The sequence below is a fragment of the Carassius gibelio genome, chromosome B15, assembly GCF_023724105.1.
Source record: "Carassius gibelio isolate Cgi1373 ecotype wild population from Czech Republic chromosome B15, carGib1.2-hapl.c, whole genome shotgun sequence".
Taxonomy (NCBI): domain Eukaryota; kingdom Metazoa; phylum Chordata; class Actinopteri; order Cypriniformes; family Cyprinidae; genus Carassius; species Carassius gibelio.
The window spans coordinates 9,608,313-9,634,566 of NC_068410.1; the positions used below are offsets into that span (position 1 = coordinate 9,608,313).

Below are 26,254 nucleotides of genomic sequence, written 5' to 3' on the forward strand. Positions count from 1 at the left end.
CTACAATTTAAGTATATTTCTATTAATTAAATTTTTTTATTATATTTTTGCTTTTTAATTTTTTTCTTCAACTTTTAACTTTTCAGTTAATTTACTATATTATACAACAGGGGTCTGCAATCTTTTCGGCATGATGTGCCATTTTAAATTTTTCTTGTTAACCACTGTGCGCTGTGCAAAAAATAACATTCAGAAGCTTTTCAGTGCTGCCACGCAACTTTTATTAATCGATACTGAATCGCTACACTATATTTCTCAACAACAAGGGTGCAAAATCACTTCATTGTAGAAAGAGACAGGCGCATACAATTTACACATCTCTCTCCCTCTCTCACTCTCTCTCTCAAAATGGCCATATTTGAGCGAATTTTTCATCAGTTGATATAGCTTTCGGTCATTTAACATTTTTATCATAAAACATTTTATTAAAAGTTGACTAATATTAAATGATTTGGAGCTTCATCTTACCTTACTCTCTTTAACATTGAACTGACACTTCGCGCTTTGCTTCTGTGAACAGTAAACCCCACCTACTTTGATTTGATTGGCCATCAAAATGTACGTCAGTATGCAGTTTTCTCTGTTGCTCGCGTGTCAGCAATTATCCCTCTGCGTACCACTGTTGGTTGCCGACCCGTTATTATAGTATTACATTTTTTTTTTAATGTATTGTATATTTTTTCTTTCAATTATATTCAATGTTTAGCAAAATTCGCTATATTATATATAGAAACTAGAAAAATGCAAATTAGAAGCTTTATCACTAATGGCCTCAGACTTTATATGTCAAAGACTGGTGACAAAAGTTCTCACTGTATAAGAAATATGGAATGAGGGTGAGAAAGAAAGACTTCATGCTGGATATGAGGAGAGACAGTTACATACGAGCCTGAGTCGAGGGCTGTCTCCTCCAATCATGCTTTAGTGCAGCTGTAGTCAAGAGACTCTCCTCTTTCTGCACTGAACTATATGCTCCAGCTACAGGCCTATAAACTAGCATCCACCAGCATGGACAACATAATTATAGAGCCGACATACATCACTGTGATTGTGAAAGGCAGGCATGATGGTTTATATTGCTGCATTATAATATTACACAGTTTATAGAATCTCCCTGCTAATGCTGCTAGTAGTTTCTCAGAAAAATCCATTTACACTGGCATCAACATTTTCATTAGTTGATAAGATTTTTTTTAACTACATACTGCAAGATAGAAACTGAGTTTACAAAGAAAAAAAAAAAAAAAAAAAAAAAAAAAATATATATATATATATATATATATACACACACACATTGATTCATTAATGGTGAATTTATTTATTGTTTAAGAAACTGAATCATACAGAAGAAACTTACTTAAAAAAAAAAATGTTTCCAATGGTCATTTATAAAATGTGTTTCCCTGAACATACAGTTACAGTGCTGTTTTAGAGGAACATAAATATTCATTGAGTGATAGCGGAGTATAACAGATTTTCCTCAGCCTCTATGAAAGCTCCAGTCAGTGTGATCTTTATTGGAAGTGATTGAGGGTGATGAGGATCTCTGAAGCTCGCAGCTCTATTGTTCTCTATGGGGCTGAGTGACTGATGGCTCCTTTTGTGCCGGGAAGGTGTTTTTCCAACCGCCTGTACTTTAGGGCTGATCTCAGGGACCTCAAGAAGGAGCAGTGGAGTGAGTGAGTGTGTACGTCAGCATGTGTACTCCAGTAATGGCATGCACTTTTTGTGCATTTATTAGTGTGCGTGCATGTAATGTGAAAGAAGCAGAAAAGCGCATGTTCAGATGTACTGTGGGATGCATAAAACCTGTGGCAGTGTGAGTGAGAAGACTATGGCTGGATGCACTCTCAAGTATGTCCTTCCAGACAGGGTTTTCCTCAAGGATGAACAGGCCTCTGTCAGGGTCAGACAGGATGGTACCCTTGGGCGCGTGGAGGGATATCATTCCTCACAGAACATGGCCATGAGGAGCTTTCAGATCTGTACGCGTGTGTAAATGCTTTTAGGCTCCAGTAGTTATCTATTAAAGTTGAAGTACACAAGATGTTAAAATATTTAAAAAAAAGTTGTTGTTGAATACCTCAAATACCAGAAATGTCATATTTCTTGATAGCCGTTTTGACAGCCAGGCTCAAACTAGTCAACCAAGCTATGAAACCAAGCAAACCAGCTCAGGCTGATTGAAGCTGCTCTTTCAGCTTAGTAATGTTTGAATGAACATGAAAAAAATCACTATTTCAATTCAAAATAATACAAATATGTAGATCTTGTAAGTAATTATTCAAGCAAGCAATGTTGAATTCATATTAATACATGATAAAGTAAATACAGTCGGTCTGGTATTTTTTATTATTATTCTAGTGTAAATTTCAACCAAATCACTGGCAGTTTTCACTCTTCCTTTACAAATGTTTCTCTCTGTTCTCTTACAGGTAGAAGATGCTATGCTTATGTTTGATAAAACTACAAATAGACATAGAGGTAAGACCCCATTTGTTTTATGTGTGTGTATCTGTTTGTGTCTTTGCATCTGTGTGTAATGTTATTATGAATGTCCTTCAGTTATACTGTGCCATTAGTCGTGCAGTTCAAAGTTACCCTCTGAAGCGTGAGTTTTCTGTTGCAGCACAGGAGCCTTTGTGCTATGTGTTACATTAAAGCATTATATCTTCAAGGACGTTTCATTTGAGCCCTGAAGGTCAAGGCTAATGTGGTCCAATAAAAGAGCAGCGATTTCCACTGTAGCCAATCCATCGACTCTATTTGATTAGTCCGACATTTACCATTGGATGCGCAGGCTAGAATGTTTCTCGGTCATGTTCACTCACGCCTGCAGGCTTGAGAGAAATGTATGATATCTTCAGACTTATGATATACTGAGTTTGAGGATATTGCTCACCTGAGTGATGTTTCTCGGATTTTATATCTGAGCCTTTTTTTTCTGAGAAAGACTGAGCTTAGTGGAATGTTAAAGAAATTTGTTTTTTTTGTTTTTTGGCCTATATTTGTGATTTGAGTCATCAAGCAATGTCTTTGATAGAGTAAAGGAGAAGAATGAGAGTTTAAGAGAAGAAAATGAGAAGAATTGAATGAGAAATAATAAGAGGGGAGGAGAAATGGTGCAAGGATGAAGAGAAATAAGGGAGGAGAAGAGATGAAGAGAGGAGAGAAAATGAGATAAAGACAAGAAAGATGAGGGGGGTGAGATAAGGAGAAGAGAAATAATGAGCCTAAAGGACTAATAAGGGAAGGATTGAAAAAGGAGGGTAAAATAAAGGCAGAAGAGGTGGATAGCATAAAGGAGAGAAAGGAGAGGAGAGAAGAAAAACTGGGAGAGGAAATGAGTTGGAGGAGAAATAAAAGGAAGAGAGAAGCAAACTGTGGAGATTGAAGAATAAATAAGAGAAATGGGGGGGGGGGTGTAACTAAGGGAAGTAGACAATAAAAACAAAAAGAGATTTTGTTGTCAATAGTCTAGTGGTTAGTGCGCCGACATATGGCACAACTGCCTTCACGGTGACCCAAGTTCGATTCTCACCTCGAGATCATTTGCAGATTCTGCTGCCTTATCTCCTCCCAATGCTTTCCTGTCTCTTCTCTATTGTTTTATCAAATGAAAGCACTACATTCACATTAATATAACATTTTAAAAATGTATATAAAGAAAGGAGAAATGAGACCAGGACAGACTTGGCCGTTGACTTCATTCAGCTGTGATCCCCATGTCTTTGTGTGGCATTAGCAGCAAGGCCTTTATATAGAGAAGCCTGAGAGAGAAGAGCGGACGAGAAGAGGCAGAGACCACAAGCGCACAGAGAGACGAGCCGAGCTATAGCTAGCAGCTTTATGCTACAGTGTTCACAGGTATAGCATCCTCCTCTGTAGCAGCCTGAAAGCCACAAGAGAGATTCTTAGCCTTGAGTGGCCATTGTGTGGGCTGAATGAAGAGGCCGAGGAGCAGCGCTGTGTCTTTTATGCTGCATAAGTGGCTTTCAGCATTCACTGGTGGGCAGGTTTTGGAAATAAAGTGGATGGTATTAATCTTTCAACCTGATATATATTGATCATATTTCAAAGGTGTGTCTGTGTTTTGATACGCGTGCAAATATATGTTGCCTTTCGTTATATTTTTTTTCCTCTTTCTCTCTCACTCAACAACCACCCCCAACAAACCCAAAGGACTTCCTGTCCTCCTTTGGCGTTGTGATGCTCTCGTCTATGACATGGTCAGAACAGCCTGATAAGTCACAGTGATCTATCTTCCTTTTTACACGTTTAGTAGCTAAGCTTATTTTAATCTACTTCACAACCTAGAGTCAAAAACAGTTCGCAGGTGATCACAAATCGTGCGTGTCAACAAAACCAAGGCTTTCTAAATGTCAAGTTGACCTCCGATCGAAAAAAGACATGCGTTTTCTTTTGCACGTAACAAATACACTTCTGAACTTTGATCCACACTTTCCTCTGTTTCTCTACTTCACCCGTCACCAATGCCCCCGCATGTACGCGCTCTTGTAAATACTCCCATAGTGCATAGTGTCTGTATCTATGGGAACGAAGGGGGCGGAGAGGGTTTCGCAGGAGCCAGGGCTCTCTGGAGAGCCTAAACTGTTTGAGAGAACTGACGTGTTGGAGTGAAGGTGGAGGGGGTCTGTTTGGCACTAGCTTGGGCCCCTAGTGGGCAAGAAACACTATTATTCTCAAACCCTTGTGGATGTAGCTAAGAGCAGCAAGGTCGGAAATGAGACTAGCTGCCATTAAACACACCGCTGGTAAACACCAAGTGCCAAACAATGCCGTCGTCGAGTTTGTGCTGATTACAGTGTTATTAAACTTTAGCCACTAAAATGTTTAGAAGCAACTGAAAAAAAGCACAAATGTCAGGGCATGTCAAAGCTTCTCCAGGGCCCCAAGAGGACCTGAGAGGGTTAAAAACCAAGCATGCTTTTTTGAAGAGATGCCCTACAACAGTGTAGCAACAATAGCAGCTTGCAGATTTTTGTCGCTTTTGTTTACTTGCTGGTTGGAATATGTAGGATTGTCTTTTTGTTTATCCGTGTCCTCCTTGTTAATTTTATTTTCCTCTCTAATGGTATCTTCAGCTAAACGAGGTGCCGTGGGGGTCACCGGTTTAATAGCCACACAGCAATTTACGTGGCAGCAGCTTCCACCGAAGTGAAGTGGTCAACTGGATGGTAATGGGAAGGCAGAGAGAGACATTTAAAATATTTTTTGAAGATTAATGTTTAAATGAATTTAAACCTTGAATTTTCCTCCTGAAAGAAACCTCTGGCTGAAATGGGAAAAGGGCAGGTTGAAATGCAGTGATGCTCGGTGCTCCAGCCACATTGGCTGAAACCAGCATTTAAAATCATAGTGAACAATGGACTGTAATCTGGGACCATTCATTTTTTTTATTTTTTCCAGTATAACAATTTGAATGACATGTTTCATTGTAGGATATTACTGAATTTTTGTAGCTGGGAATTGAATAAAATTTTGAGTGACTTTAATTAAAAATGTGTAGAATTATTTATGTGTTTTAATTGATAACAATGAAATTTTATAACAATTTGGAGTTTATTTAAATGTACTTTAAAACGATTGAACAGTTATTTGAGTGACAAGTTTGAATAATTTGTGATATATTTTTTTTGTTTTCAATTTGAGTTTTTTAAATAAGTTAATGTTATTTAATGAATTGTCATGGGATATATTTGTCATCAAAGGGATTGTACGCTTGTCATCAAAGGGATTGATCACCCAAAAAATACATTTTTGTTATTTACTCACTCTAGTTTTGTCCCAAACTTGTATTAATTTATTTCTTGTGCTGAGCTCCAAAGAAAATAGTATGAAGAATGTGGGTAACAAAACAGTTGCTGGTCCACATTGACTTTGATAGTAGGAAAAAAATTTAAACGGAAGTCGGTGTGTACCAGCAACTGTTTGGTTACCCACATTCGTCCAAATAATTTTTATGTTCAACAGAAGAAAGAAACTAATTTAGGTTTAAAACTAGTGTTGGGTATCGTTTGGGTTTTATCCGATACCGGTACCATTTCGATACTTAAAACCGGGTACCGTGCCTGAACCGGTACATCTATAAAAATAAAAAAATAAATAAAAAAGGTCTTATCAGTTTACATTTCCAAACATTCATTTACCATTAATTTTAATAATAATCTAGTGAGATTGTTGAATGCACAAGCAGACTGACATAAGACTTTTGCACAGTAGTGTATGTATAAAGAACGTATAATTAGATTGAGTATATTTAAATAAGTGTAATAAAAGTATGCATTCATATGTGTAAAGGGCTAGATTTTCACTGGAGGAAACAGCTGTGGTGTGATGAGCAAACTTTACAGTAGATGAGAAATTGATTGTTCCCTCGTTACCTTTTGTAAGCTGTATTTATGACAAAGAACTGCACAGATACAGATAGTCTAACAATCTATCGATAAACACACACCTTGTGTCCTCGGTTTCTGTTTGAGGCCGATTGCGCTGCTCTACCGCGGTCTGTGGATTAAAGAGCATGCTGAAAGACAGAGAGGAGACAGGTCTGCTGCTGTTTCCATATGAGATTTAAGGGGACTGACTCTGAGGTGATCGTGAATTTGTGTACAGTTTATGGAGCTAAATGCTATAACCCAGCTAAAAAGCCTAGCGACGCCGTGCTTCTTGTGTACATTTCGGAGAACCAGGACAAATATTTCATCCCATCGCTCAGGCATTTTAGAGGCACCGAAATGAGGCACAGAAATCTGCGTTCTTATTCGGTTCGGTGCATACCGGTTCCATAGGTTTAACCCAACCCTATTTAAATATACTGTACTTGAGAGTGTGTAAATGATGCTATAAAAATAAAACACTATGACAGAATTGACAGATTTTTCATTTTTGGGTAAACTATCCCTTTAATATTAATAAAAAAATAATAATAAGAAAAATCACTCATTGCTCATGACTGATGAACTATAAATACAGTTGCTTAAAAAAACATAATTTATGTATTTATATATATATATATATATATATATATATATATATATATATATATATATATATATATATATATATAGTGTTTTATTTTAACAATACATTTCTTTTACATTACTGCTAAATACTCTATCTGAAAAATATAGCACTCTGTTTTATTAGCATATTATGTGTTTTTGTAATGTATTACTTTATCTTCGCCCATTTTGGCCTAAATGTCTACCATTCTTTTTTTTTTTTTTTTCGTACCTTGAAAGTTTTTTTCTTCTTTTTTTTTTTTTTTTTACAATAGGGAAATTAGATTGGCTGTATTACTCAGGCAACTTGCAAAATAGTAAAACCAAGATGACAAAGAATTTTATAAGTGGTGATCCGTGATATGATATTTTTGCAACATCGTCCACCCCTAACTTGTGCTACAACTGTTTGGCCTGTGCTACAAAACTTTCAACCTCAGTAGCACCAATACTATGTGCAAAAAAAAGTTAAAGTACAGCCCTATATATATATATATATATATATATATATATATATATATATATATATATATATATATATATACAGTTCTAGCATATGCACCCATGTGGGACCAAGTTCCAGTTCAGCCATCTATGTGTCTCAATTCTTCCCCCTTTCCCCCTTATTATTCCCTTTGTCTTTCCATCAATAAATGACAAACAGCCCCCTTTCAAAATGCCTAAAGAAAAACTGCAACATTGAGAGATGACGTTGGAAGGAAAGGACAATGTGTTAAACACAAAATAAAAAGACAATCGCATTACTTCCTGTTCCCTCCACTGCAGCACAAGACAATCTCACACTCTGATGTATTACTGTCATCATCTCGACTGTATGACTGCAATAGCACACGCGCAGAGAGAGCGAGAGAGACAGAAATGCTAGTAGATGTCAGAGGACTGAAGTAAAGACAGACAGACTTGCCCTTCTCTAATCCGCTGCATTCTGTCTGTCTTCACACCCCCCCAAGACTATTCAACACTGTCCTTCAGCTCAGAGGTGACGAAAACGCAGCAGCTAAAAGACACTCTATTTATCCCCCCTCTCTGCTCTCCTTCTACTGTGAAAAGGGCGTTAGCTATGCCAGAATGAGAGGACAACAGCCAAGGTCTTGCATTCAGAGAGAGAGAGAGAGTGAGAATGAGAATGATTGTGGTGGAGATCGAGCTGTTTGGTGGCAGAAATGGCCAATAAAGCCTGTCCTTTTTTCTTTTCTTTTTTTTGCCGCTGTGTCTGGAAAGGCTTTTGGCCCATATACACACTCACACTCCATCAGGGCATATTTCACTCTCCTCATCTTTTATCTGTTCTCTTTTCTGCCTGTCTGTCTCTCTCTTTCTCCCCCTTTCTGCTGCTTTTTTCTTCTCTCACTGAACAAGTCTCAAGTGAATATGCTACATCTGTGCTTCACAAAATGAGAAACAAAGTCTGTGCTGCGCTAGGCTGCCAGAGCCTGATTTTACACACCTTAGCACAATTCTGCTCTGATAATCTCAGCCCTGAACATTCATCAGTCTGACTGTTGAGACACTTACTGTGTCATCCAGAAAAGCCCTAAATACTAGGCAGCTGTGTTTCGGTCATTTCGACCACTTGGAGAGCTCCAGAGATGAGTGGGATGGAGGGTGAGAGTTAATGTACATATGTGACCCTGGACAACGAAACCAGCCCTAAAGGGATACTCCACCCCTAAAATGAACATTTTGACATTAATCACTTACCCCCATGTTGTTCCAAACACATAAAAGCTTAATTCTTCTTTGGTGCACAATTTAAATATATTTTAGATGTAAAGCGGGAGGCTTGTGACTGTCCCATAGACTGCAAAGTAAAATACACTATCAAGATCCAGAAAAGTATGAAAAGCATCATCAGAATAGTCTATCTGCTAACAGTGGTTCAACTGTAATGTTATGAAGTGACATGAATACTTTTTGTATGAGAAGAAAACAAAAATAATGACTTTATTCAACAATTTGTCTTCTTTGTCTCTCCCCACATCACCGTAGCACCATTTTGGAGAATATGAGCTAACGTAGGCTGCTTACGCTCTTCTGGCAACCATGTGACAAGTATACAATTTCTAGGTGTATTTACACTGAATTGGAAGAAAAAAGTGTAAAAAGTAATATGCCTTGCTAGGAACTTAATTTGGAAAACTTTTAAAGGCGATTTCTTGATTTAGTTTACAGATAAGCAAGGATAATAAACTTTGTGACACGTAACGTTGCCTATATATGCTGAGATTCAGTTCATTTTTGGGACAGACTTGATTTGTTCACAGGAAACTCAAATGGCAGAAAGCGACATCCTATTTGTTTTCTTTATTTTATAAAAGCACAATGTTTTGTTTTCATTATGAGTGTACACAAATAAAAGCAGACCTTTATACAGTGATGCATTATTAACGACAATGCTGGTATAAGGAAATAATTTAAGTGATCACGCCATCGCACGCACACACACACAAAACAGCAGTTTCAGCATTGCTAACTTGACAGCACAGTTGGTACTTTATCAAAATAAAATAGTGAACCAAACATCAGCATTCCCGCCTCTGTCACCGTTGGAACGTGACTGAAACAAAAAGCCTATCATTTACCGTATTTTCCGGACTATAAGTCACACTTTTTTTCATAGTTTGGCTGGTCCTGCGACTTATAGTCAGGTGCGACTTGTATATCAAAATTAATTTGACATGAAACCGAGAGAAATGAACTAAGAGAAAACATTACCGTCTACAGACGTGAGAGGGCGCTCTAAGCTGCTCAGTGCTCCTGTAGTCTACTACTGAAAATACAGCGCCCTCTCGCGGCTGTAGATGGTAATGTTTTCTCTTGGCTCTTGGGTCTAAATAAATGTGACTTATAGTCCAGTGCGACTTGTATATGTTTTTTTCGTCATCATGAAGTATTTTTGGACTGATGCGACTTATACTCAGGTGCAACTTATAGTCCGAAAAATACGGTACATAATAATAGTTTAGCCTTCAGATACGTTACATCACAAATATGGAAATATTATGGAAAATTTGGATTTGGGCCGAATAAGAGAGGTAGGATACAAGAGTACAAAGTTCCATTTCCCAAAAAGTTGACTGCAAAAACCTTTAAAGCATGAGCCTTTGTCAGTTTGTGAGAGACTCATTCAGAGGCAGCACATGGTCACTGTCTAGTGTGCTTTGTGTTCAAGTGCGCAACTTATGGCTTATGCCCCCTTCTGGATTGGGCAGGGGGTTGCCTGTATTTATTGTAAGGACTCATGCACCAAACCGAGATGTCCATATTGTGACAGTTCGATCCGAATTTATGTATCGTTCCACCCCTAATATACTGTATACAGTAGTCAACATATGAAGTGGATCAAACAGTTAATCAAAGTTGTCCTAAGACAAGAACGCATTTTGATTTGAGGTTTTAGGACAGCTTTATGAAAGGTTTTGTTCCACTTCAAATGTTGACTAGTATATATTAATCAGACAGTATATGGTGGTACTGCCCCAAATGGCTCTATAACCAACCATGTAGTTAGGAAATTCATGTGTTTTTTTTTTGTTTTTTTCACACAATTATACAAGTACTCAAGTACTTGTGCAAATGTACTCAATAGCCTACTATAAGCACAATGACAGTTGCTCAACTTCTTTGAATGTGTATGTCAGGTGACATTTCCAGATATGACAGAATAAAATAGTTTTAAAGGCATGTGATAAATAAAAGTGGAAGCTCTTCAGTAGCTTTTTCTGGCATGGAATTTTGCTGGCGTGGCATTTCGAGAGAGGTTCATTACTGTTGTTGCCAGCTAACGATGCCCCTCATTGTCATTTAATAGGCTGTGCAAACAGATGTGTCCTTCAAAATCAAATGTTTGTCTTTCTACATAGCTGACCGAAGCACTGTGTGTTGTCTCTTTGTTTGTCCGTGTGCATAAGAGAGAGTTTGCACATGCAATCATGCCAGTTTTCTGTCTCGTGTGCTTGCATGCGTTCTGAGATAATGTTATGTTGGCGTATCTATGTTTTTCTGTGTGTAAGTAGCAAAAAAAGACAATTTGACATTTCACATCCCACAAGTGGATTTCTGCTTTTGTTAATATTTCATCCTTAGATAATAATAAATTATATGATGAAATCGACTGAAAGAGTGGTATGTTCCACACATAAGGAGACAGAGTGTGTTTTCACAAGATCAATATGAAATGATAAAAAAAATCACGATCAAGGTTAGTCAAATCGCTCCCAGAGTGAAGTGCAGCATTTTCTGCCTTTCCCTTTGATCTGTGATCCCAGCGGAAATGTAGCTTGGTTGATTTTACATCTCGTTCCCAAACACACCCAACGAGTCATTCGTGAATAGACTCAAAACACTGTGCATTTAGTCAGATGAACTCATGCCACTTTTCATCAACAGCTTTGAAGCAGATTTTGATAGCTTAATGATCTGCTAACATCCCTCACTTTTAATAAATACTACAAAACACACATTCGCAGTGTGTGCTTGCAGTCTGCCGCTCAAGCTGGCCGACAGCAGTTTATAATATAATTTCTGTCTATATGTAAGGAGAGAGAACCAAGTTACATTGTACACACACACACAAATATATATATATATACAGAGAGAAAGAGAAAATATAGACAGTTGTCCACTTACAATGAACCTTTATGATATTTGTGTTGTATCCAGAACAATTCTTTATGAATAGCTACAGTTAGTCTAAAAAACATTATTATACTCTACAGCTGAAAAGACCTCACGACGACAACCCTCATTTATTTGTCCATTTTTTTTGTTATTTATCAGGATGACAGAAAAATCCAAACCCTGAAGATTTCATCAATCACGGCCCATTTACAAACAGCAGTCGAGGATGCTTAACTGCAATATTCAGATGCAAAGTCTTAAGTGCAGTTACTTCTCTGTTTACTCCAACAGCTGAGTGATGATTAGCTGCATCCCTGATTGAGCCTGAAGAGGGCTGGCAGGCTCAGATCAGCTGGATGGTGATTGGTAGATGTAAAAGACTAGGAAGTTGGTCGTTTTTTTTATTTATTTATTCAGTCAGTCTAACACACACACACTCACCCTTCAGTCTCATGTTTCCTCAGAACAGCCTTGATTCGCCACATCGCTGTGAAATGTTTTAGTAGCTGACAAGAAGCTGGTTGTCAAATGTTCCATATAATCTTGACAGACTTAAAAGCATCTAGTATCGTTTAAAGTGTTTACATGCGCAGTCTCACATCAGTTATGCCGAATCCATGCACACACTTTAAACCATGTTCTTTTTATCAGATAAACAGTTTATTTGCCCGTTTTATTCACACTTTTATGTTGTGCTGCAGTCTAAATCTCTTCATTCATTCTTTTAGGAGCTTACAGGGGACTGATAAATATTATACAGTTTCATATCACTGATTTATCCCCATCGTCGCTCTGAATTGGTGTTTTCTGCTCCAATCAATACCGCTACAGGACTGTGTTTGTGGACGGCGCTATAGAAGGACGTTCTCTAAAATGATCAGGGACATCCTGTGAATCAGCTGTACTTAATCTCTCCCGAAGGCTTCTGTGCCGAGTCTGCTTTCTGCTGACTGTGCTTTGGATGTGTGGCAATAATGTAGCGCCGAGTGTGTAAACAATGTAAGTACTGTTGATCCGCAGAAGGTCCTTTAAAGCCCACAAAGGTTAGCCGAGTTTGCTTTGGCCTTTTTCGACATTAATGGCAGCAATTTCCACTGGCTTCACGTACGGCATGGCTTCTCATCAGAGATCACTGAGTAAACCTAATTAGATATACCTTCACCTTTCCTGGCGTGATATCAAAAAGGGGGTCGCACCATTCGCTTCCATTAGCGATTAATATCCTTTCTCCTTCTAGATATATTTGCACGATATTAGTGTTTAGCGCAGAATGTCATCGAAATATCATAGTTAATCATACACATTTTCTCAGCACCACGTTTAATTGGAGCTGCTCTAATCACTGTGGAGGAAATTATATGTTCAGTTTTCGAGGGAATGACGGCGGCCTGAAGCTTCAGAGATGCATTAGGAAGATATAAATTGGAGTGTTTCTTGAACTGCAGGTACTTTAATGTCCTGGAGAATTGTAATTTTTTTGAATTGTAAAAGATTTTTTGTTTTATTGCTGTTATTTGTAATTGTTTTATATTTTTTAAAACAACTAATTAAATTAAATACCATCTTCATATTTTTTGTCTCAATTGTAGAAAATTTAAACATCTTCATTTGACAAAACAACAAACAATTTTATCCTTAATGTTTTATCAATAGCTGTATATTTGAAGATAAACATGACCATAAATGAAATATGAAAAGTGAAATAGAAAACAAAGAAAGTTGTTTATCAACAGAACATTGTAATTAATTAACTAATTAATGTAATTAAGAAGTAATTTCAGTAATTATATAAAAACGTGTATTTACATATTGCTGGCAATGAAATTAGACGAAGATGACGAAGCATTTTTTTGTTTTTGTGGTTTTGTTTTGCACAAATTATTAAAATGTAACAACAACATAATACATAATATGAGATTAGGTGGAAATATTCATGACATTATGATTAGGCATTTTAGTAGACAAGCTAAGTAAACTAGTAAGAGTGTGAAAAGTGTTTATTTAAGTCCACATGGCCACAAGTGACCATATTTTAAGAAACACCCAACATTGTATGCTAGCAACCCAATGAGAAGGTTTGATTCATTTCTAAAGAAACTCCCTGACCAGCCTGAACTGGTTCCGTTCACACCAGTGTCAGTCACAACTCCAAGACAGATAAACAAATTCATGTCATTTGTCCTCCAATAGGCTTGCTCCGCTGGAAATGTTGGAAGGTTCATAAAGCCTCCGTGGTATTGTGACTGGCACAGGGTTTACTGCAGGTGTGCTGGGGGGTTCAAAGGGGATGAAGAAAGGCCCTTTGAAGTGGCTGAAGTTCATGCGTTGACCTTTAACAGCCCAGTGTCGGACTCCCTGGAAGCCGAGAGAATGACTGCATAAGCAGGCACATTCCTGACAGAGTGGACCGATGCGGCGGCATTTATGGGACCGACTTGACAGAGCCTTGTTAAAGGCATAAAAAGATTAAAAAGAAAGAATAAGTGACTTTCTAACAAGAGTTACTCTAACCTTCAGCAGCCTATTATGAGCCAGCCTTCATCCCAAAAAGTCCCCTCGGAAGGTGATTCTTCAAGTTGTACACGGGTATTATTATGCTGTGCCTAACATCGCATCAATCTGAGAGCTGAGAATCAGTCAGGATTATTTCAGGCTCTTATATAAAGAGGAACATAACTTATTGAGAAACAGCTATCTGCTAGCTTTCTCTAGAGAAATTTACAGCCATCTATAAAATGAGAAACAAAATATCATTTCCATTTTCCCATCATCCCTCTTATCACCTGAAGTTATCTCAGCAGTACTGAGACATAAAAAATATGCTTTAAAACCAGATACCAATTAGACATTAGCTGAGATGGATGGATAGTCTTTCAGCAACCAGTTGGCTGATAAGTAATTGTCAATTTATGCAAACTGAATTAAAATATTGAAAAAAATCTATTTAGCATGCATATATGATGACAGAATTTTCCTTTTTGTTTGAACTATTCATTTTAGAACTAACAAACACTACAGTAATTGTTCTTACTGACTACTCGAATATGAAATGTAGTTTTGCACATTGCTAACAGCAATGTAGTCTTTTTATATAAAAATATGCCAGTGGCAAACAGCCTGCCGTGAGTCTCGGGGATTAGATTCCACGTGGAACACGACAGCAGCTGCCTCGGAGTTATATGTCATTGTGTATGGAATTACGCAACCGCTGACCTTTTAATGCTACTGGCTCCTCAATTTATGACCTCTTCAAACACAGCTCTCAGAAACAGCCACCCCAGTGTGAGTCCGGCATACGGCGAACACACAGCGCACCATATCAGCATTCATAGAGTCCTGAACACATTCTTTTCCAGAGGTTAAGCACTGCAGGGGATTGGCAAGCGTGCTCGGAAAAGAGAAACAGGAAACACACCATCTCCAACACTGGAAAGTGTTTTAGTGAGTGTGCGCTATTGTTTTATATGCCTCACTAGGATAATGTCAGCAATATTATTCAGGGCCCGTCTGTGAGAGGGGGGAGCAAGACAGATTGTTATGTTTTATTTCATGTATGTTGTGTTTCTTATCATAAAAATGGTTTCTTGCTTTCTTCTTCCCTTTGTTTTGCATCGAAAGCCCTCGTAAATCACCAGTTGGCATTAGTGGAATAATAGCTGCTACATTGTTAATCTGCCGAAGTGGTTTTTCTCATTTAGGATCGATAATGTACCCATGAGTGATATAACTTGCCGTACGTTGTGAAGAATTCTCGGTTTAGGCAATTAATTAGCTCAGAAGTGAAAAATAGCAATTTTCATAACAACATACATGAAAGGAATCGTTTAAATGACCTGTTGTAAGGAAATATCCCAATTGCTGTGAAGTTGCCAGCCTCAGTTTGATTGGAAATTAATTGGGTGTATTGTAGCCTATAAACAAAACACCTTTTTAGTCATGGTTGTGGAGAAATAAAGCTTTTTAACCCCTTTGCGTGCAAACATCGCTGACGGCCCCAGTTTATTATTGTTTCACTTTCACAGCACATTAAACATCACTGTCTTACTTCATCTGGACAAACTGTGCATCAATGGAAAGTTTAAAGACTCAAGCTTCGATATTTGACCAATATTTTGATAAAACATTGTTGCAGTGACAGATATTTAGTGATTTATGTCAGGAGTGCAAAATAATAAATCCGTATTATGCCACATTTTGAATAGAAATTCACAACTCACACATATTCAGTCATGTCAGCAGCGGTTTATTTGTGTTCACAAAGACTCACTGAACAGCGTCAATAAGGATTTTTAGACCAAAGATGCATATCTGCGGAGATATATGGATATATTTACTGATGTTTACTTCATATTTCTTCAGACAGAATCGTCATTTCTATTCATTTTCCACGGATTTACGCGATCAGATGATAAACAGCCTCTCCCAGCGATCTGTGTGTGCGTGCAGTGGTCACAGCTCGTGCGGTGTGTGACTCAGACTCTGATTGGGTCTTTCAAACGTCAATCTTAGAGTTTCATATCTGGACACCGCCCCATCGTGTCACATGCTTCCTGCACACTTCCTGGTAGTTATCTGGCCAAAACAACACTGAAACACCTCTGTACACACAAAATATCCGAATAATAAACCCGCGATTACGATAGTAAAGCTTGGTATGAGAATTTCTTGAGATCTGGGGCGTTTTTATAAAAAAGAATCGAAAATGTACATCGGAAATGCTAACTTGTGCAGCGATGAAAAAGGCAACAAATAACATATTTTTACAACAGTAAACGACCAAATTCCACCCCTGATCGCTAAAGGAAGTTATTATAAACACTCGATCGGGGTTTAAAGTGAGTTTTGAGTAAAAGTGTACTAATAATTTCATAAATTGTCAGATGTAGCTTGATGCTAACGTTAGCACCAATGCTACTAATAGCAGGTGCTTTTCTTCTTCATAATGCATTTTTGTCTCAATAATTCACGTAAGGTCGTAAGAAAATGTTTTGTTGTATTTTTATAGTAAGACTTTTGATAAATAAGGGCTAAATGCAAAGAAAGACTGAAGTGAGATCGCTGCTTTGTTGCTTTGTAAAGCCTGAAAAACCACAATCAAGGCTAATAAAGGTGGAATAAAAACAAAAGAATAATGATAAAAGAATAATGCGGATAATGTGTCATACTTGGCGGAGGTGTGAAAGAACCGTTTGGTGAGAACAATACAATCATGATTCGGGCAGTTTTCAACAGTGAAACATACACAAAGAGCACATGAAAGTTTACATGTGAGATCTTACAGAGATGACAAGGGCCATAAATCAATCTGATTAGCCTTCTCTAAAAACACACATGACATGGCCTTAGAAAATATTTCATAAAATTCACAGTTTTACAGATTCGATTATGAAATTTTTTATGAAGTCTTGGAAGACTTGTGGCCTTAGCTACACTGTGTTTTCAAACTCATTTCCTACATCAACATTTTTTAAAATACATTTAAAACATATGTTTTTAATATTTTTATTTTTGTTTTTATGTTTGAGCTTATATATCTCTATTATCATAACAGTCTGAGTGATTCTGATTCCTGAACAGTAAACTTTAAAGTGTCAGCTTTGTGAACAAAGGTTGATTATGTATCTAGTCAGAAAGAATCATGAGCAGAAACCTTTTTATTTTGGGTATGTAATTTCGGTCTCCATGCCAAAAAAGGGGGGTTACTAGTAAGGGGTTAAATGTTTTGGCTTCCAAAGTTCCAAAGTAAACTCTCTGCAAGCAACATTGAAGGTTGTTGCATTTATGACAATTCGTCCTCAAAAACAAATAGATAAATATTTTATTGCTTTACACCATGTATGTCTATTGTAATTGGCTTTGTTTTTTTTATAAAAAAAAAACTCCCCAAATCAAAATGATCTTTTCTATAATCAACATTATGCCACAAATGTTGTCAATAGAGCTTCAATATCTCCATGTAGAGTAGAAGAGGACTAACATTAAATGTGGAAATAGGCTTTTATTCAGATGTGCTGCTTTTTCCTTCTGCTAGTCCTTGTAATGCCTCCAAGTGCCATTCACATGCGGGGACTGATAAATGTATAATGTGCAATTATCATTAATTATCATTAACTGAGCAACGCAACCCTAAGCTCAGAGATGTTCAGAACAAAGATTCACGATGCACCCCATGTCAACGAATTGTACCTGGTAAAATCATAGCTATAAGCGCCTCCATGTTGAGAAGTCATCAGAGAAATTAAGAGAATGTGGGTGTTCTCGACTAAAGGCTAAATTGTTTTCATTAGCACAAACAAGTGAAGTGACAGTGTTTATCAAAATGACAAAGTAGGAAACAGTAGTTCCATTTTTTTTGTTCGTTTTTTATTTTTATTTTTTAGTAGCCACATCATGTTATCCCCCATGAGCCTTTCACTCTAAGTACTTATACTTCCACTAACCTGCAATAAACTTCTCAATCTCCCCAGAATATCCCCCTGATTGACACCTCTGACCTTTCGTTCCGGGCATTTGCCGAGCAAAAACAGCCCATCCCCCTGTTGATTGGCTGGCATGTTTGTGATTGCCTTTAGCTGATTGGCAGGCGGCGTGATTGGCGGGGGGTCTCTGGCTGGCGGCGCAGGGGGAGTCGGGGAGCAGCTGCAGAGGCGGGCTGGTCTCTTGGATGTGAAAATGGTTTTGATAAATAATAAAACAGTGGTAATAACCAGCTGCTTTTAAGGTCACGTGGCCTTCCGCCACAACCGCCATGCAAATAATGACTTTACGACAACCTGATTGGTTCATGCATTATTAAGCCCAGCCCCCCTCGGCTAACTCCACCCGGTAATGGCACCACAGGTGTCCTCACATGGCCATGCAAATATCATCCTCTTTCATTTGCTTTTTATGCTTTCTTTTTAATCCCATCTCTCACTTGGCATGCCCCCCAATTTCCCTGTGGAAATAAAGGGCTGCTTATTGTATCCACCGGAGGAAGCTTCCCTCGGACTGTGTGCTATCATGATTGTTCTTGTGTGGCTAATGAGGTTGTGGTTATGTGTGTGTGTGTGTGTTTTGGAAGGAAGGCAAGCAAGAAAGAAAGCCGTATTGACTCCGTATACTTCCCTGGATGCTTACTTCCAATATGATCCATTGACACATAGTGTGACTGCGCAGTATGGATTCCGTTGTGGCAGTTCATACTCACCGCTTCTCCACATCGATTTTTTCCCTCCTCACTATCTGTGTGTGTGTGTATGTAGTAGATGTCTTTACACTGGCAGTAGAATGGAGAAAGGAACAAAGCTCAGCACCTACGTAGTCATTCTCCCTTCACAGATGGATTGCACATAAACCTGCAGCAAAGGCCCTCAATTTCTGCCTGTGAACTCGGTGAAGAGCCTGATATGGATTGATGTGCTGGTTTTCTTTATAAAAATACAGGCACTGGGTGGAGCAGTGGACTAGAGGTTAGCGCACATGCTTCAGGCCTGTTGAGCCCTGTTGATCGTGCGGGGCATGTAGGTTTGAACCCAGCTTGCATCTTGACCTTATTCTTGAGCAGTTCTTGTCAATACTGGGGTTTTGTGGGTGGTTGTCTGGGTCTTATTTAGTTGCTCAAGCATTTTGAGGTCTCTGGTTTTTAGTACATATCTACACTACCATTCAAATGTTTATTTAAATATAATTTTATTATTTTAATGGCAAGAAGAAATTACATTTCAAGTAGTTTTTAGTATTTACAAGCTGAATTTTCCTCTTTAGTCTTCAGTGTAACATGATCCTGCAGAAGTCAATTTAATATGCCTTTTTGGTGCTCAAGAACCATTTCTTGTCATTAGCAGTGTTGAAAACTAAATCTAAATCTTGATGCATTTTTGTGGATTATTTGATGAATAGAACCGTTCAAAAGAGCAGCATTAATTTGAAATAGAAGTCTTTTGTAACAGTGTAAAGTGTCATCCTTGCTGAATAAAAGTACTTCTAAAGAAATTGGTAATGTATCCGATTTCTAGGATGTTATGAGGTGAATGAGTATTTTTTAGCTCATTGCTTTATGATACTATTCTTTGTGTGATGTTCTGGTCTCTAGATATGGCTCAGGTCCCTCTTTCAATATATATCTATCAAACTTTTCATCAGTTTTCTTGTCCACCAGACAAAAATTGTAAGTCATATTGCTTAGAGAAGTAATAGCACACCTCTACCTCAACAATCTGTGTGTTTTGTGGTATAGCAAAGTATAATAGGTAGGCTTAGGCATGCATTCAAATCAAGCATGACAAAGTGACTGCAGACTGCATCCGCTTTCCTTTCAGTGGTGGAATGCTTTGAGGTTTTCTGAGGTTTGTGTACAGACTGCATTAATGTTCTGTCTTAAGTAATTTATGTAACCTCCTCAAGAAAAGCATGGTGTGAAACCACACTGATGAACAGATGCTTAGTGGGCCTGACACAGCGGTGATGTTCACGTCTAAAGAGCCAACATGAAACCTGGTGAAAAAGACACTGTAAATATACACAAGAGATTTTCAAGTGATGCATAAGATTGTAGAATCGAGAACTTGTGTGGATAGCAGATAATCATTTTTATGGTATGGCCAATGACCACTAGGATGGATAATATTATAAATTATGGATTGTATTATGTGTGATGTTTTAAAATAAACAGTTTTGATGATAAAGCTCTAATCTGAAATGTTAAATACTTTAAACTTGTTTTGATGGCCGTTTCATTTAAAAAAAATTTAACATTACCGTATAGTAGAATGTGTAGAAAACTTACAATATACTCTACATTAGGAATAATTCTACATTTTAAATAAATTTTTGAATAAGCACTAATACTGTTCATCTCAAATCTGTTTCAAACCAATGCAACTGGTTTTTGAGAATACTCTGTGTAGACTTGAGGCTTTCTCTTGCGCTTCCCTAAAGGCTTTCCAGGAGAATGTGTTTGCCGGGGGTTTGTTCTGGAGGAAATCTCTGTTTAAAGATGATGTTGTGAGGTCTTAGTGCACCACTGCAAGACCAGCTGAAGTCTCACCCACACACATTTCCACTTTAACCTCCCAACCCTCCCTTTCCCTCCTCAGATGTGTTGTACCTGTCTCCCTCCATCCCACACCATCTCTCCATCTCTTCCTCTCTGTCTCGTAACTCTATTTCCCCCAATACCCCCCACTTTTCTCTGTGGCTTTTGTCAGAAGAAAGTGACAGGTCCCGACGGAGGAAGCCAGGGAATAGCGCGGCACAAGACAGTCCTCTGGCGTACCACAGCCTCGGCACTTTGTGTTTGAGATGTTCAATCAAAATGCTAATGGCTCTTGCGACGAGGGAACGATATTATTGTTCCACTAATTGATAAGAGAAGGAAGATGGAAGGGCCCCGTGTTGCCGGTCTATGCTGCCGCATACCCACCGCTCAGACACTCTGTTTTAATTACAATTACACAAATGAAAGGGAACAAATTGATCCAACGAACAAACAGTTTGCTGTTGCTCCCCTTTGTGTAGTAAACACTACATTATTTAGTAATTTTATGCATTATTTATTCCATACCTCACTCCCTTTCATCGTCGAGATCCTGTGGAAATATGCTGAAATGTTTTTGAATCCAGTTATAAACAACAGCCAAAACTTACTTGGAAATAATAAAGATTTTATAATTTTTTTTTTAAAGAGTATTGCTTGGCTGCTGTGTAAATTGACAGAGGATAGACTAAATTCTGATTGGATGAGACATGTTTGCCCTTATTTTGTGACCATAAATCTTATAATTTATAGTGATAATACTCATGAACACTATAATTACTATAATTTATCAGCAAGCAAAGTAAATAATTTAGAAATCTACACCTGATTTTTTTTTTTTTTTTTTTACAACTAATTGTGTCCTGAGATGGACAAAACTCCTTCAGTTCTCTTCCAGTCAGTGAACTTTGACACTTGAGCAGAAATGTCTTTTTTTTTTTTTTGCTGCGAAGTGACCTTAAACAATCCATTGTGACCCTTAGCTTGAAACAGGAAGCAATTCCCTTGATGTTGTCTGTCTGCTCCGAAACATCAGCCTCTCATACTTGTTGGGCTATTGATATGTGTTTTTTTTTTTCTGTGAGGTGTCTAAGTATAGCCAGGGGCTGAACCTTTTCCAGGAATCTTTGTAGGGGTCACGAGAGAGAGAGACATTTCACTGTCTGTAGACATATCAGAGCTCCATGCTCTGCTGGGTGGCACAGAAAGGGCAATTAATAGCCTGTCCCGTTATTTCTTTCTGGTGGGGTGTCCGTCAAGTGGGAGTGATGCTCCCGTCCCTTGGAGATGTGGAGATGTGATCTGTCTTATTAAGTTGTCGACAGTTTTGTGTGTGTGAGAGTGAATAGACTGCATATAGTACAAAACTACATATTTTCAAAGTTGGCTAGTCGGTGGGTTGCTTGAATCCCTGTATAATTAGTCTGGTTTGTGGTTCACCTCCTTTTGTTTGCATGCATTTCTAATCATTCATGGACTAATTTCAATAAAAATTACTTTTATATAATTTTAACTGTTAATTTGTGTTATACATTTCATGTCTATATTTCTATTTTTATATAAAAAGATTTTAGAGTGTATTTTCTACCAGTTTTATTTTTTTATTACTCTTTCCAGCATGTGGCTGTATGTCCTGGGACCACTTGAAACAGTATGTGTGTGTTCGTGTGTAGGGGTTTGTGTAATCGCATCACATTTGCCTGAAGGCAACTCAGCAAGTCGCCATGTTTAAACAGCCATCTTCATAAAAGCGCGGGGAGAAGGAAGACCTGTTGAAAGAAACCTTTGGAAATGCGTGCTGAAAATGTCAATACTAAGGGGAGAAATTAGCTCAAACGTGCCTTTAGGTTAAAGAGGAGGCCAGCAGAGAAGAAGAAAAAAAAAGGTTTCATCAGAATCACATCAAGCAGTAAGCAACACAAGCTCACAAAATGAATCTGACTGACTCGGGCAGGGTATTTTTCTGCTTTTAAAAGCTGCCTAGTATAGGTGCACAAGGTTAATGAGAACAACTCTCCCAGGTGGCACTCGCCAGAGGGAAGCAACACAATATGAGAGAGAATAAGAGACTGAGACCACTCTGACACAGCTAGAAATGAGCAGTTGAGAGAGTTTGTGCTAAATTCTGTTTGAGAGGTGCCAGACTCGGGGGTGAGGGTATCTGGGAAATGCCTGATGCCATTTTATTGCGCATTTGACAGCTGCAGGCTGCTACATGCTGGTCCTTCTGCCTGTGGGGGCATAATTGGTTCTGCACCGGCCGCGTCGTGCCGTTCGGCAGGTAGTTTGGTGGGATTACGGAGAAGCGAGGGCTTTGAGTCGTGTGCGCCAGAGATACAGCAGCGTCTGGCGGTGGTCAGCTTGAAAAAGGCTGAGCAGGAGAGGGAGGTGGTCGACCTGGACTTTTCTCACAGCTTGTCCATTTTCTTCAGCCTTTCTGACAGATAAGCTCACAGAGAGAGAGATAGAGAGCAAGAGAATGAATAAGAGAAGGAGAGAGAGGAAAATGGGCTCTTTCAGCCTTTAGATTTCATTTCAGTAGGCTTTATCTCTTCTGAACAATGCCAATGGAAAAGCTTATCAGGAGCGGTCTGAAGCACAAAGGCCCCGCAGTAATGTGCGCTGATCACCTCACACATACAAACACGCGTGTATATACACACACCTTTATTTGCGTGCTCTGACACGGCCTGTTAAGAGTATTTACTTGTGGTGATCGCATTATTTTGCACAGCCGTAATGGTGTGGCATGGTGTGGAGATGGAAGGGCTGTATTGTTCCAAGTGTGGTTCTTTTTCCTGCGTGTTTATTAGCAATGACAAAGCCAGTGTTGGGGATGGCCCCGTTCATGACCCGGTTCGTTTATTTGTTTGAGCGGCATCCTTTTATTTGCTGAAAGCGAGAGTTCAGGCAAAAAAAAAAAAAAAGCTCTCAATATATACTCACTCAAACCCACATGATGTTATTTCTTTGATGAAATGCACTATATTGTAAGTTTTACAAAAGCTTTTTTGTGATAAACAGACTGAAATTTCCGTCATTATTTCCTACAAATCTTCTCTTTCAGCGAGCTGTTAACTCGAGAACCGCTGCAACCTTCTAACTGATTAAGTGCGTTGAACTTGTGAACCTGTTGAGTGAATGAATCATTCTGTTTAACTGATTTGTTTACATATTAGACTCATTTATTGATTAGTCCGATTTGGAGATTCATTAGTAATCTGAGTTGAGCCACTGACTAATTGGATTGATTTGTTCATAAATCTGTCTGATTCATTTATAAGTCATTTATAAGTCAATTTAGAAGTTATATATTTATTGTGTAATTGTCTGTGTGTTTAAAAAAAATATATATAAAAAGTGTTATTATTAGTAGTGTTTTTTTATATATATATAATTACGAAATATTAAAATAAAATCACTTTTATATGTTAAAACAGTGTTTATAATATATGCAGTGATTTGTATGTAAAGGTTTGACACAACATGAGGGTGAGAACTCATTTTTGAATAAAATATTTACTTTTTCTGATCTGTATCTTCACCTATGTGACAAATTTCCGTGCTTGTGTTTATGTGGGTGTTCTCATACATCTGATCCAAAACCGCAGCTCTAACTAACACATGCAGCGAGCACATCTCAGTTTTTCCTTAAAGTCGCACAGAAAGCCTCAGCAGCTAATTTCCTCAGCGGCAGGAACATTTCTCACCAGCGACAGGCTAAGCATAAGATTACTTTGTTTGTTTTCACTCTGTCTCGACTAGCTGGTAAATAATCACCATATCTGTATATGAAATAGTCTTTATGGTGTTCGCCAGGCTTTTATTCGTGAAGTGTCACTTTCAATAAAGAGAAGAATATAGTATTGTGCTCAGAGATACCCCTCACATCCACACCTCCTCCCTCGTCGCGCAGCCGGAGAAGCAGCCTGCTGCTGCCGCTTTGAGGAAGATTAATGGGAGGTGAGCTTCTGAGGTGAGAATTCAGCCTGAGAATGAATAAGATAAACACGTTCAGCTTTTTTGATGCTGGTTTAAGGCCATAATGACACTTGAATGAATGGCACATATTCAAAGCACACCGACCATTATTGGGTAGGCGAGGCCAGCCACGATGCCACATGTCTGACATGTATTGAAAATCTCGGCGATATGTGCAAATCAAAACGAATGGTGTCGCTTGTAATAAACACGCTTATTGAGGGCGAAAAATGCTGTTTATTTGTTCTTCGTGTGCTTTCCCTGAAAAGGCCAGATTAAAAGAACATCCCAGAATGCAACGCTGTGTTCCTGCTCCAAGATGTTTTCGAATACGATGGCTTTAAGAGATTGGACACTCCTCATCACTCTTACGCTGATGAAGATGTCCCGGCATTGAGTGACAATGCTTTGCAGTAGCCATGGTGACAAAGGCATCCTGAAAGGCAGCAACTGCTGCTAATGAAGGGCCTCGTTAACAGGAATGCAGATAAGAGCTCCTTTAGCTCTAAAACAATCCTGAAACAATCAGAGAGAGAGAGAGCTGCGGGTGGTGGAGGGTGACAGAGAGGTAGAATCATGATAGCACATGCTCTTATCAAAAGGAAGAGAAACATTACTGTTTTGCGACCATAATTGCCAATATTGTTTACATTTGACATTGCTCCTTTCCCAAACCTATTGAGGTTCTTTGCTGAAATGGACCATTTAAGTGACTGATTTTGATTGATTTCATTGGCGTCTGACATTAGCATCTATTTAATGATTATTGTGTAAAATAGACATTTTTGTGTTTGGTTGAACTATTTTTATGTGTACATTTATTTCTCTTGCTTTTTCTGTAAGTAACAGGCAAAGCCTGAACTCCACTACAAGAGGCTAAACTGGTCACTCCTGGTTTCCCACTTCACCACACTGAGCTCCTCCACTGTCTCTCAGGACCAGCTACCTGTTTCGGCTTTGTTCTTGAAAGCCCAGGCAATGTGCTTTGACTTTGTAGTGGATCAGAGTACTTCAGAACTAAGGAGAGGAGGAGGCACAGTCTTTTCTGAGATGTATTCGGAAGAAAAAATAGTTTCCAGCCTGGTATTCTAGTAGCGGTAACAGTTGCCTCCAGGTTTCTTGTCATGTGGGGAAGCTTTAAGATTTTAACTCCGTAGAATCAGGGGGAGTCTCTTCTCTGTCAGATTAGGGATGAGACTCTTTAGGCACCTTATGGTTTGATTCATTTTTGATTCAGAGTCATGATGCAAGTACAAAACAATTTCCAAGGCATTTACATTTTTAGTTTTTCAGAAAAACACGGTCAAGTGGCTCATGCTTATATCATGCTCACCTGTTATTATTTAAAAAATAGTATTCATAATATGTATTACATTACATTTAGCCATTTAGCAGACGCTTTTATCCAAAGATATCCAAAAAATGAGTACAATGGAAACAATTAAAAAAAAAAAGAGCAATGATATGTAAGTGCTATAACAAGTCTCTGTTAACTTAAACACAGTACACGTAGCAAGGGCCCTTAAATAATATAATAAATAATAAGAAAACTGATTGAATAGAGAAAGAATAGAGCAAGCTAGTGTTAGAG

General features: G+C 38.3%; 1 protein-coding gene across 11 annotated transcripts in view; it reads left to right on the forward strand.

The window, feature by feature from the left end:
• msi2b (musashi RNA-binding protein 2b) overlaps positions 1–26,254 on the forward strand; it is a 251,834-nt gene that overhangs the window by 145,545 nt on the left and 80,035 nt on the right. For all 11 annotated transcript variants that reach the window (XM_052575397.1, XM_052575396.1, XM_052575394.1 and 8 more), the window contains one exon: positions 2,436–2,484. In XM_052575397.1, coding sequence (XP_052431357.1) covers positions 2,436–2,484 — 49 coding nt within the window. The remainder of the gene's footprint in view (positions 1–2,435; positions 2,485–26,254) is intronic.